Consider the following 12,575-nt stretch of genomic DNA (forward strand, 5'->3'; position numbering starts at 1 on the left):
GCACAGATGTTTGAAGGCTTTGTTCTCTACCTGTGTATGTATACGCATTTTACCCCAACTACCTGCCAACTTCCTCCAGTCAGAGCATGTGTGTGTAAGTGCACGTCTGTGAGCTTTTCTCAAGCTACCTGCCAACTTTGTGCTTTCATGTGCATGTTTCTTCCTCACAGGTGTGTATGAGAGTATTTTTTCTGCCTGAAAGCTTCCCTGAGCGTGTGTGAGGTGGGTCAATCGATTTCTCCACTGGTCACTGACAACGTGTCTTTTGTAGGCTTAAAGTTTTAACACTGCAGTGACACAATTGAATATAATGACATCGACACAATTAGTTCTATGTTTACTTTGTACATGAGTTATGATATTTCAGTCAAAGTCTACTCAGATTTTTCAGGTATGTTCGAAAACATAACACTACCACATTAGGTCAGTACTATGTAATATTGCCACTATTAATTAAAGCTGACTAAAACTCATAAATATCATACAAATGTTTACAATTGTTAAAAAAAGAAAATCTAAGTAGAACTATAAACACAAGGGATAATGTTAAAAAGATATTGATTTTAAAAGCAATACTATGCCCACACTCACTTGCAAATATTACAGGTTTTATCCTCTCCACTGAGATATTATATCACCGTGACTTACAAAGAAATCAAGAGAAAAATATGACAAAAAGTACTTGTATTTCTGCCTGTCTACAAAAAGAGCACCACAGGATGTTAATGGTTAGGTGAGAGGTAATCATCCAGCAGCTGATAGCATACAAAAAGCTCTCTGCTATTAAATTCAATGCAGCACAGAGGCTCTATGTCAGTTGGCATCGTTGAACAACTGTGACATGAACACCAGCATTTACTGTTGACTCTCAGTGGGTATCTCCTTCTAACCTGCTGGGACTGGCTCACTGCCGGATTGTGTTTCTGCAGCAGCGGCCATGTCTCCTACAATCTAGAGTCCCAAAATATTCAATATTAAAGCTGCACTATGTAATTTGTTTCTAGCATTTTCTAATAGTAGAAATATGCTCAAAATCTCTTTTTATGGTGCAGTCAAAGGTACTTTACTAGTAACACGTAACTTTAATACTGTCACCTTTTTCAGTAATGAATAATATAAGGCATTACAATTTTTTAAAATTGTAATATTATTACAGTTACTAATCTAAATTATGCCATGTTAGTACACTACCTCAGTGAAATGTTATTTCTTTCCTGGCAGAGCAGGTTTACACCGGCAAAGCCAAAAAGCTAAATGTAAGATGGATGAGGAGGAGACAGATACGGGGGTGTACAAAGAGAAGAACTGTGTTTGCTTGCTGCCTGAAGCAACGTGGTTATGTACTATAATAAAAAAGCCAAGGCAGACTAAATATTGTTTCCACCTGTCACTTGAGTTAAAGTTGTGGAAAGATGTGTAATCCTCATTGTTCTAATAAGCTGTAATCTGGTTGCAATTAATGTTACAGTGCAGTCCTTACAAAAACCTACTTGCTGTTGCAGTTCAGTTGTATAAAAACATAATAATTAGGAGACATGGTTGACAGTTGACATCTGGATAAAACTAGAAGATTTTTACATATAATACAAAATAATAACAAAATAATAATTGTTAATATATAACAATTAGTTACACTTCTGATCACAATGAAAGTCAGCCTTAACAAGGGTCACTATTACCTAATGTGTATGATTAAAGAAAACTAAAATGGCAGAATGATGAAGTAACATGTTGAAATAAATATTATTTGTTTACAGGTGTATTTAAATACGTTCTACTTTAATCAATATGTTATTTAATTTATAGTGTCTTATTTAATATTGAACACTAGAAGTGGCTCCATATTACAACACATACTTTAAACATACTGTAAAAATAAAAATCTATTTCCTTTTGACAGTGGTTTCTAACACAAAACCTTAGTGTTATTGCTGTTTTAAAGTTTAAGCATTAAATACACATTAGCATTAGGTACTTCACATTTGCTGCTCGGGGAAGGTTCTTTAAAGTCCTATTTGACATCTTTGAAGAGCTGTGTGCTATTCATCCTGAGCTGTTAGTCTCTGTAGATACATTATAAAATATGTTTTATTAAAGCTGAAAAGTACATTTATGTAAGTTTGCTTATGCTAAATGTAAATGTTCAGGATTTGTTTTATTCGCTTCTGAAAATGTGCAGCTGGATTCTCAGTGATAAGCATGACATTTTTTTTTAAGGCTCCATGAAAACGTGGTTTTCAAATCCAACTATAACAAGTCTTTATTGCCATGTTAATGCTTAAGTCATATTGGTTATCTGCTGTACGTGCACGCTTACCTCGACATACGTTCTTTATTTGTAATAAAAGGTTACATTGCTATCTTTCTTATTTCAAAGTTCTAGCAACAAAGAAAGGTATAACAGTTTTAATTGAGCATGGTCTATTTTTAGCTTTTAGCCACCTCTTTGGTTTGCAAACCAATTAAATGTGTCTGCAGAAGTATACATTTATGATGTACTCTTTTCATTGCTTACTCGTCAGTTTGTGCAGTTAAACTTTATGTGGAATGAGAAAGGCAGTGCTTGAGCATTGTCAGATGGGATTGTCTGTGAATTTTAATGTGGTTTTAGTCTATTTGTAGTTTTCATATTCCAGATTCCACCTGGAATCAACAAGCATCTTTTTAGAGTTCCTCTTCTGCTCGTTTCTGTGGTGAGGTGACTTGGGCCTCTTGAGTAAGAAAGTAAAGTAGGCAGTTTGAATTCACAACGAATGGCCAGTGAGGCCATTTCATACTACAATTCATGGAATCATAGCCTTGGAACATGATAACTGCCTTTCAGTCAATCTGCTCTGCACTTCCATGAACATGCCGAGCTCTTAAGCTGCCAAATTAGTCACTTCTGTCTCTGCTGGAAACATGCAAATCTTCAAAAACATCACCTTGAGCATAATTATGTCAGGTATACCAAAAGCAAAGGGGTATAGAGTAGTGGTTTGTCCAAGCCATGCCCACATGTGATATCCCTAATATCATGGATATAATGAAAGGCCACGTGCTATACTCCAACATCAAAAGCTATTGTCTAATTTTGGCCAGCGGGATGTGACAAATCCGTAATTAAAATAGCAAGCTGAGTGATAAAACAAAGCCACTCGCTGGGAGACAGCGGATCCAGCCAGATATGGATCTGTCATTAGGCTAAAGAATTGTCCTTTGCCTTTTCTGCCTTTATCTCCCTAATGCGGCTACATTTCCCCAGCATTGGCCTTTTTCAGCTCAGCCTGAAGAAAAAAAACCTGATCTCAACGTACATCGTAATGTTTAAGTTGAGCTCGTTTGTTTACTGCAGCTAAAAGTCAAGGCCACAATGTGCACTGTGTTTTTAAAAATGCCACTAGACTGACAACTATGTCAACACTTTTCTTGTAATGCCCTCAATCTTTCCACCATAGTTACGGATGCATGTGTACCGCTCTCTGGTTCAGCTAGAGGTCAAACTGCAATTGGATGATTTTTACTTTTTTTTTTTCCTGCAGTGAGATAATTGCAGAAACACCGTGTTCACAGCCAAAATACTGTGTTCCATTTTGCGTGACTGATGGTACAATATACATTTAGGATTAACATGAAGATCAAATACTCATGAATAATAGATCCAGTAAAGCACACTAGAATCACTGGTGGGCTTTCAGCAGCAGGCTATTTCCCATTACATGCTGCTGTTTTAACAGAAGCCAGCATGGCACAGAGCAGCAACATGCTGTCCTCCTCCTCACTGTTACTGTTGGAGCTGATTTCAGAATGCACACAGCCAGGCAGCAAGGAACACCATAAATTATCAAGAAGGCTGGTAGTGGCTGACCATCACATTAGTGAACTCCTGATGGACATAGGTTAGGAGAAGTGTGGCTGTGTTTAAATTTATGTATTTGTGTGCTGGTGACTCCTGCTGGACTGAACTAAGGAAGTGCGTGTGTGTGTGTGGCGCCGTGCCAGCAAGCTATTCTCTTGGAAAAGAAGCTTTCAAGTAAATGAATGAATACATTACAGATTGGTGGCCGAGCATCAATAACGCAGCCTTGCTGTATCTGGGCTGAGTGAAGCCCTTTGGTTGACATGTGAGGCTGCAAAAATGTCAGGCTGAGCAAGACTAGCAGGACAGTAGGGACCGAAAGGGACCCCAGGGCCACAAAAGGGGCACTTGTCTTAGGACACTTATAAAACCACAGAGGAGATGGAAGACAGTGAAATGACATATCAGCCAGTTCATTCTACCCACAAATCAAACTAAAGCCTGCATCCACATTTTCATTTTCACTGTTGTACACCTACACATACTCTAGATATACACAGACTTTTCCTTTCTGTGTGTGTGTGTGTGTGTGTCCTGAGGGTAAAGAATACATTCATATTCAGTGAATGATCGGCAGAGGCAGAAGCCGTTTGGAGCCATTTTGTTTTTCCAGCCAATGGCAGAAAACAGTGGCCATTATGACCTTGTGATGAATTCAAGGTTCATTTCCTACATTTTTCTTTTTCATGCATGCACACAGAATTAAATGTAAAAAAAGACTGAGAGGGAGAACATTATGTAAAGCCTCTATCAAAGCTGTCATCATGGACATGCATGGTCTGACTTTCAATTCCAGGTGCTCAGTAATCAGGAGAAAGTTTCATTTGTGCCTGCTGTCATTTATTCATTAGCTTGCAATCAGATCTCGTGTGCAAGGCATGAGACGTTATAAATCAGTCACCGACTGGTCATTAACTATTCATGTAATTCATAATACATAAGATCCGTCATTTATTTATCACCTCTAAATGGGATTTCCTTCATTTTCAGTGGCTCCTACTCAGAAATGTGTGCTAGCCTGACCTACGACCATCTTGGGAGTCAGCCCAGATGTAAACAAACTGAAGCTCAACTGACCAGGAGAGCCTGATGCAGAGTGCTGCCATTCAGATAGCAGACTACATGTGGGAGCTTTGACTAGAATCGTCTGGAAGGGAGGCAGCAGGCACTGGGCTGCGGCTGATTGCTGGCACAGTTGTTTTCCACTGATTCTCTTGAGCAGTTGTAGTAATTGTGAGTAATTAGGCCTTAAAGTGCTCATGTCTTTCTCCAACCTGGAACATGAGTCCCACGGGAGAGTGAGTAAGAAGGGGAGCGGGGTGTCTGCTTGAGCACCAGTAGCTGGTATACAGAATGCATCTTTTGTCTAAGCTGATCCTATATGAGGAACCTGGAACTTTGCCACCAGATGCTAAAACCTTATGATCACAATGATGTTGGAGATGACGCTAAATTATACTGTTGCCCTGAGGGGCCCAGCATTGTTAATTGTTAAAATGAAATAGCAAATTACACTGGAAATGAAATAGTAGGAATCGACCTCATAAAGTCCTTCTTTTGGTATGTTGCTATCTCATCAGATGTTGCACTTTTCTTTATATATCGTGGGAATTTCTGAAATGTATTGCAGTTTTAGTATGTAGCACATGCTTTGTAAAAAGGTCACTTTTTCCTTTCCAAAAAAAAGAAGGTCAAATAATGATCTCATGACGTAGTGAAGGTCACCAGTAGATATGAGCGTGCTAACAATAAGACACTTACGGGTGGCTGGCTTGTTGCAGTTGTGTCCATGTCTGAAGTATTGGGGATTTTCCACCACAGGAATACGAGTCATCCCTATGACAACCGCATCAGGACCTGCATCCAGAGTACAGGGGGTAATGATACCATGGTTGACATGATGAAGAGGACTGGCAGAGTCTTCCTCACCACTGATCACAGCTACTGGACCTGGAGGAAGTACAGAAGAAAGATGACTTAATTTAAAGTGTAAAAGTGAAGTTAACATGACTGTAACTGGTTGTAATGTAACGCAGTCCTGTTAATACAGTATGTGATCTCACAAGTTTAAAACCAATTGTAGTATGAGGTGGAAACTTGAGGCCCATGGTGCACATACTAAGAATGTACTTTATACTGTGATTTTCCAATGAGGAAAAATAATGCTAATTTAATTTAATTTTTAAATTTTCGAAGAGAACTTGTTTTTACTTCAACTTTTAAGTTGGTAATGGCACTTACAGTATTAACACTGTACGGTGCTGTAAATGACTGTGTTTCTATCTAAATGTACTAATACAAATACAATAATGATGATGAAACAACATACAACATTTCTGAGGGTGGGTGAAGGTAGTTACTGTACCTGCCTGCAGATAAACCGAAACAAAATAATAAAAACATAATGTACACTGATTTATACTAATCATCATAATATCAAAAGAACTTATTCTGAAATAGCAGCCACAGCCACACTTCTGGACAGTTTTGACATTTCTGTCCATAAGGAACAGCATAGCATTTAATTTTTAAAATATTATGTATTGAAGTTCTGCTGTAGCTCATGTTCACACTGTCTTTTCATAAATGAACTCAGAGTTGAACATGAAGATATACAGACTGACAGGAACTAATTGATGACACTTTTGGTGACTGTCAGCCTGCATCACCAGGGCTACATGGAGCCACATGGTAAAATCGAATTCTCGTGTCTGACAGTAGATCACGCTGCTCTTTACTGCGCCTAATGCATCTGCCAGTCTGTCTGGTGTCACAAAGAGCTTGCAAAGGAATGAATGTTTATTAGAGTTGTTAGCTGAGACAGCAACTAGAGAGCACAAATATTGATAACCAGATAGAAACATACAAAAAAAAAAAAAAAAACAACAGGCATGGTTATTACATTTTGGGTATTTCTTAATGAGAACCTTCTAAAATTCATGCTAGCATCACAAAACATAGCTAGCTGCCTGCGCTCACATGGTGACACATATGTTACCCATAGTTTGTTTTGATTAGCATAATTATAAATCCTTGTTATTTAACAGTTTATCTAACATTGTATCTCTAACCTTTTAGCATCTGCGCGGTTGTTTGAGTTAAATAAACCCAGCAAACCAGGAAGTTGTCTTGAACCAATTCAGTATTATATTATAGTATAGATATTAGTGTGAAAACAAGTCAGAAATCAAGTGGAGCTTGATTCTTTTTTTTAATCAATTCATTTACTGAACATGGGTAGTCACCCATTCTTTATTCACGCAGCTGAAAAACCAAATAACCAAATCAAAATACTAGTACAGGTTTAAATCATCCAGAGCAGCAGGGCCAAGATCTATACTGCGTAGATTTATGGTACCATACAGCACATACCTGTCAATAGCAACCGTACGTTCCTATCTTTAATTAAAATTCAACAAATGACAGGATTTTTACTGTCAGACAACGTGATCCAGTTTGCCTTTCTATCGCTGCTGTGTCAAAAGCAACACGGAGCTCTGACAACTGCAATCTTTAGAGAGGAGGGAGGAAACAAGGAGGGAGAGAGGGGAAACAGCAAGTGGATATAAAGTCAACAGTAGCTGAATCAGTGAAGCGCTGACAGTGAATCTGTTTACCCACAAAGTTCAGTCTCTCACACACCTTGACAACACAGTAAATAGTAATCAAGATCTAGTCATATCAAATTATAGACCCTCAGCCACAAGGGGGTTGGGGCAGAGGTGGGTGATGAACTGACAAATGTGAGCAGCAATTTATTTACAACATTTGAGTCATGCAGGAGTTTCAAATGTGAGCACCTGCTTTATTGGAAAAATACGCACAGCAGATCACAGGTCTTCACCGGGTCACTACCTGCCCAACCACTAGGGACAAATGGCACAACATAGCACTAAATCTCTGTTGACGCTGCTGACCCTCCACTCCACAGACACAAAGACATGCAGTATGTGCAATATAATATAACTTAAAACACACCTATATTTGAAATAAAATCATTACATAGAAAATCATGATAAGAAAAACTGTTAGGGAAAAGATACCTCAAAAGGATCCTAGCATTATGCTCTGCTTTTAATACAATATAAAATGGAATGAAAACCCATCTGATCAGACTCCAGTGCCAGATCGATGAGGCCTTGGGGGAACACCTGGCATCGCTCCAAACCACAGCACTCAAAACTACACAAAAAGCTGCCTCTTGATTCCTTGGGAGATAAAGTTGTTCTGAGGAGTGAAGGGGAAATTGGACTTCTTGACTTGAGAACAACCTAAAAATTGCATTTATGTTACCTGAGTGATGAAAAGGCCCAGCAGCCTCTGAGAGGGGTTTTTATCATCTGAGACATTGCCTGTGCACTGAACAGAGTTCAGCACTGGACTTTCCCCCTCCCCAAAGTCTGTCTGAACGTAAAGTTCCTCTCTATTAAACCAACTCTGATTTATTTATAGTACAATAAAATGAAATGGGCCAACTTTTGACTACTTTTCCACTCTGTTCATGTCTCATTCCTTTCACAACTTTTCTTTTAGTAGTAATATGGTTGATTATTGTAAAAGTCAGCCAGGTGCTCTGACTGGCCACTGAGTCTGACACAGGCCTTAGCAACAAACCTTTTCCTTTCTCACTAATATTCCTACTGCTCAAAACATTACTGGTGTGAAAATAAGCATCCAATTTAGATATTGGTACCTAAGTGTAACAGTAATTTTAAGAATACTAGCCATTTTGTCCCTTCTAGATTATTTTTTGGAGAACATTTTAAAAATCATTGTTTTACAAAGTGCTTTGCACATGTAAACAGAACACATAACAAATTAATTAATACGTTAATAATTGATGCATTAAACTAGAGTGGTAAAGCTAACAATCACACCTGGAGGCAAAGGACAATAAAAATAGGGAAAATTAAATCCATGACTGCTGAAGGATAAAAAAACAATAAAATTATATCACATAAAACTAGACCTGTAAATCATTTTTACGAGGCAGAAAGTTTGTACTAGTGCACAGATCCTAATAGAAATGGACTATGGCACAGCTGGGCTTTTATAGGTGAGCATCAGCACCCGTCCGTCTGCACACAACCTCCACACTACTACTGACAAATATTGTGGACAAAGCAGAAAAAGAATGTAATGTGTGCAGTCTTAATGCATTTTGAGTTTTCTCCTTGTCATAAAGTAGCCAGAGCTTCAAAGCTCATTTTCCAGTTGCTTCTTCTGCTACAGTTTGATTGGCAGAAAGTTGCACCTTTGTGACTAATCAAAATAAAACTGCCAATAAAGTAAGGAGAGCTAAACAACATTTCCAGTATTGTCTGTAGCTGAAATTGTTTGCATTTTTTTTTTTTACCTTCAGTGTGTTTCACTGCAGCAGAGAGTAAATTATCCGAGCACATTAATACTTGTCTGTACTCATATGAAGCTATCACCAGCAGCAGATTAGCATTGCTTAGCACATAGCTTAACTTAGACAGGAAACAGGGAAATAGTGTGTTTCTGGCCAAAGATAACATACGGGTCCCGTAAAGCTCATTAAAAACACATTATATTTCATTTGTTTAATCTGTACAAAATGTAAAACCTAAAACATTAGTGGATTTTGTTGGAGTGAGGCAGCTATGCCAGCTGTTACAAACCTTTATGCAAAGCTAGAGTACACTAACTAGGTGTACTAAATACCTTCATATAAACTTTATTTTATCAGGTAGTGTCCAGGTAGTGCCATTGAGAGTATAATCTCTTCTTCAAGTCATGGTCATTGCAGTGAAAAGGTAATAGTACCTAAAGCATTCCTGCTAAAGTGCGAATACATAGAAAGCTAAGTAGTTGTTGTATTGTGTATTGTAGGCAAGAAATTTAAAAAGAGAGAAGAGAGAAATGACATGATCTTTTCATTTAAGCCTCAGAAAGAAAGTGAAATGTACCTTTATAGACACACTGGTTCCTCACTTAATCTATAACCAGCCTCCAACACAACTGAAGAAATAAAGAATGTAAAGTTTCAACGGACACTGCACTACAAGCAAACAGTTCAGAGTAACACACACCAGTTTGTTCAGGGATTCTTTCTGGAAGTCTTCACTTCACTGTGGTGTGCCATCGGTTTAAGATTAGTTAAATGTCAATGCTCACATCCTTCCATGTTGTGCCAACCAATATATTTCAGCCAACATCCTTCTATTTTTTTCGGAAATATGTCACTACAGCTAAGATGAGTCTTCAGGAGACATGTCACTGAAGCTGGCATTACTCAACGTTCCCTCATATTCTGCAGTTCCAGATCCCGGCAGTGCAGCACATGTTTTATGTTTATATAAGGTGCAGATTGCAGGTGCATTAGCTAATTCAGGTAAATCAGTTGATCAAGTGTGACATTTGCATCATCTCTTTCTCAGAGTTTAGAAGTCAATCTAATTTACTCTACGGGAGCAGACACAGTGCGGCCTTCCCCTCCAGCGTTTTAAAATGGACTCGTTCATTAAGATATTGTTGAAGTGATGGGCCAGCTGATTCAATCTGTGATCCAGGTCTCTGTGATGAATTAAAAGAACACTCAAGCCTTTGAACTGGCCACCATTCAGACACAAGCCGACTTTTATCTCCAGGCTTTGTCACCTTGTATGCAATTGTAAATAATCACACTAAAGGTAAACGAAAACCATTTCAGCAATGCAAAAAAACAAAACTGCGAAGCCCCTTATAGCCTCGTGCCTCAGTGAAAATAGTCCCTAACAAAAACACTATTTAACAACTAGTTGTTTAATGAAACTGCACAGGAATTTTTTAAAGGCTCTCTTACCCAAACAAGGAGCCCATAGGTCATCTGTGCAAGCAGTTTATTATGAGTTAGGTTTTATTGCTAGGTGGTCTATAGAGGCTGTGTTGCTCATAAGGAAGTGGTGATGGACAGACTGACACCAGAGATCTTAGTTTGTTTCCTGTTTCAAATCATTATGACTTATGGCCGTAGGGACACACTTTCTGGAGACACATCAGAGTCATATTGAAGGGTAGGGAAAAAAGACCTGCAGTATGTGGCTTGGGGACCTGATTTTAAAGATTAGCACAGACTATACTGGAGCTGCTACTGTCTCTACTGACTACTGAAGTCTAATTTTAGGTGCTTTGTGTCAATGACATGTGTGCCCTTGCCTACTATTCACCTGAAGAGTGACATTAGATGTTCCTAGTATTTCTGGTCCTCATTTTTCCTCCTTGTTCACTGGTGCAGAAGTTATTTTTTACAATAGCCTGTGGGCTTTTATGATCTCAACTGGACTGTTTATGTATTCCAGCCCTTACTTCTCTTTTCACAGCATTTTTATTATAATTATTTGTGCATATACACCAGGCCAGACTAAAAAAACAGCAGGAGTGTTTGTGGAGCCACCTGATTATTTGGGCATTGTTTCTCTACAAATGAAAGTGAGTGCTGAAGGTGATTATTAGGACAAAAAAAAAAAGACAGCAGGGGACTCCATAGGGTTTTCCTTTTGGTGGGAAATAAATTGTGTGATTGCTTCCGTTCCACCTCCTTGTGGTAATTACTGCCCAGATTCCTTTCAAAGGTACAGTAGATAATTAGAAACTTAAAATGAACAAGCAAACACAGTAAGGATGACTTATTGCAACAACAGTTAACGATAGATATGAGACAAATCAAATTAAGATGAGGGCAGAAAACAAAGATAAAGGTAAACATCGTATTTTTAATAAAGGACTCATTTATTTACTGTCATAGTACTTTGACTGAGATTTCAGACATGCCAGCATATGTCTGAAATCTCATCTCATCTCATCAGAGATGAGTATGGTGACAGGTAGGATGCAACAGGTAAGCACGTCAGACTCACTCCATTTCTCAGGGTATCCCACTTGCAGCCTCTGGCCTGTTTTTATCTCCTGCTAGTGGTGACCAACTATGGCAAATGTTGAACACTATAGAACAGATGATATATATGGTTCTCTGCAATGGAGGTTATCAACAATTTACAGTTGCTCCACACAGGTCTATGTGCTCTCCCTTTATTGTGGTATAAACAACGGTGAACAGTGAGTGGAAGGACGGCCAAGTCGAGACAGAAATAAACACACATTTGAAATGTGCCATAAAACTATCATTCACTGTATCTGCAGCCACTTGTATGTCCTCTAAAATTAAGCATCTACACCACACCAAACATTATCTGCAATGACACAGCACTGAACCAATTACGTGTTACCAAACACGAGTGTGTTGCTGTATATCTGTGGTCTTGATGCTCTGAATGATAATAAAACAAAACACTGAGATTGTTATTCTGACTCTGTTCCCAGACTGCCCTATCAGCTTTTATATCTTTGACAACACATTACCCTGTAAGCTCCCTGAAGACAGACGAAGCAATTTTACACAAGTCTGAAAAGTGATGGAAAATGACATCATCCAACAGCCAAGCTGTCCTGGGTTCATTCCTTTATTTATGACTACGACAGAGTCAGGATGTAGGTCTTGAAACCTAGACCTACATTTCATTACTTGTTATATGCCTAAACAAACAAATTGAAAACAAAACATACAGCAATCTGACAAGATACTCAGAGCCACATAAGTTTCCACTCTCTCTTGGGTTTCATTGTTCACATGCATCTATGTAGTCAGATAGGGCCAAATGAAAAGCATGTGGTGGCTTTATTATGGAGAATAGTTTTCATCATAAACTCAACCATAAAGGTAACAGTGCAAACATAC

The 12,575-nt window shown here is 38.4% G+C and overlaps 1 protein-coding gene across 2 annotated transcripts in view; it reads right to left on the reverse strand.

Moving 5' to 3' along the window:
* Window positions 1-12,575, reverse strand: part of ntrk3b (neurotrophic tyrosine kinase, receptor, type 3b) — a 153,169-nt gene that overhangs the window by 27,040 nt on the left and 113,554 nt on the right. For both annotated transcript variants that reach the window (XM_026377628.1, XM_026377627.1), the window contains one exon: window positions 5,600-5,788. In XM_026377628.1, coding sequence (XP_026233413.1) covers window positions 5,600-5,788 — 189 coding nt within the window. The remainder of the gene's footprint in view (window positions 1-5,599; window positions 5,789-12,575) is intronic.

This window comes from Anabas testudineus, chromosome 3 (assembly GCF_900324465.2).
Source record: "Anabas testudineus chromosome 3, fAnaTes1.2, whole genome shotgun sequence".
Classification (NCBI taxonomy): Eukaryota; Metazoa; Chordata; class Actinopteri; order Anabantiformes; family Anabantidae; genus Anabas; species Anabas testudineus.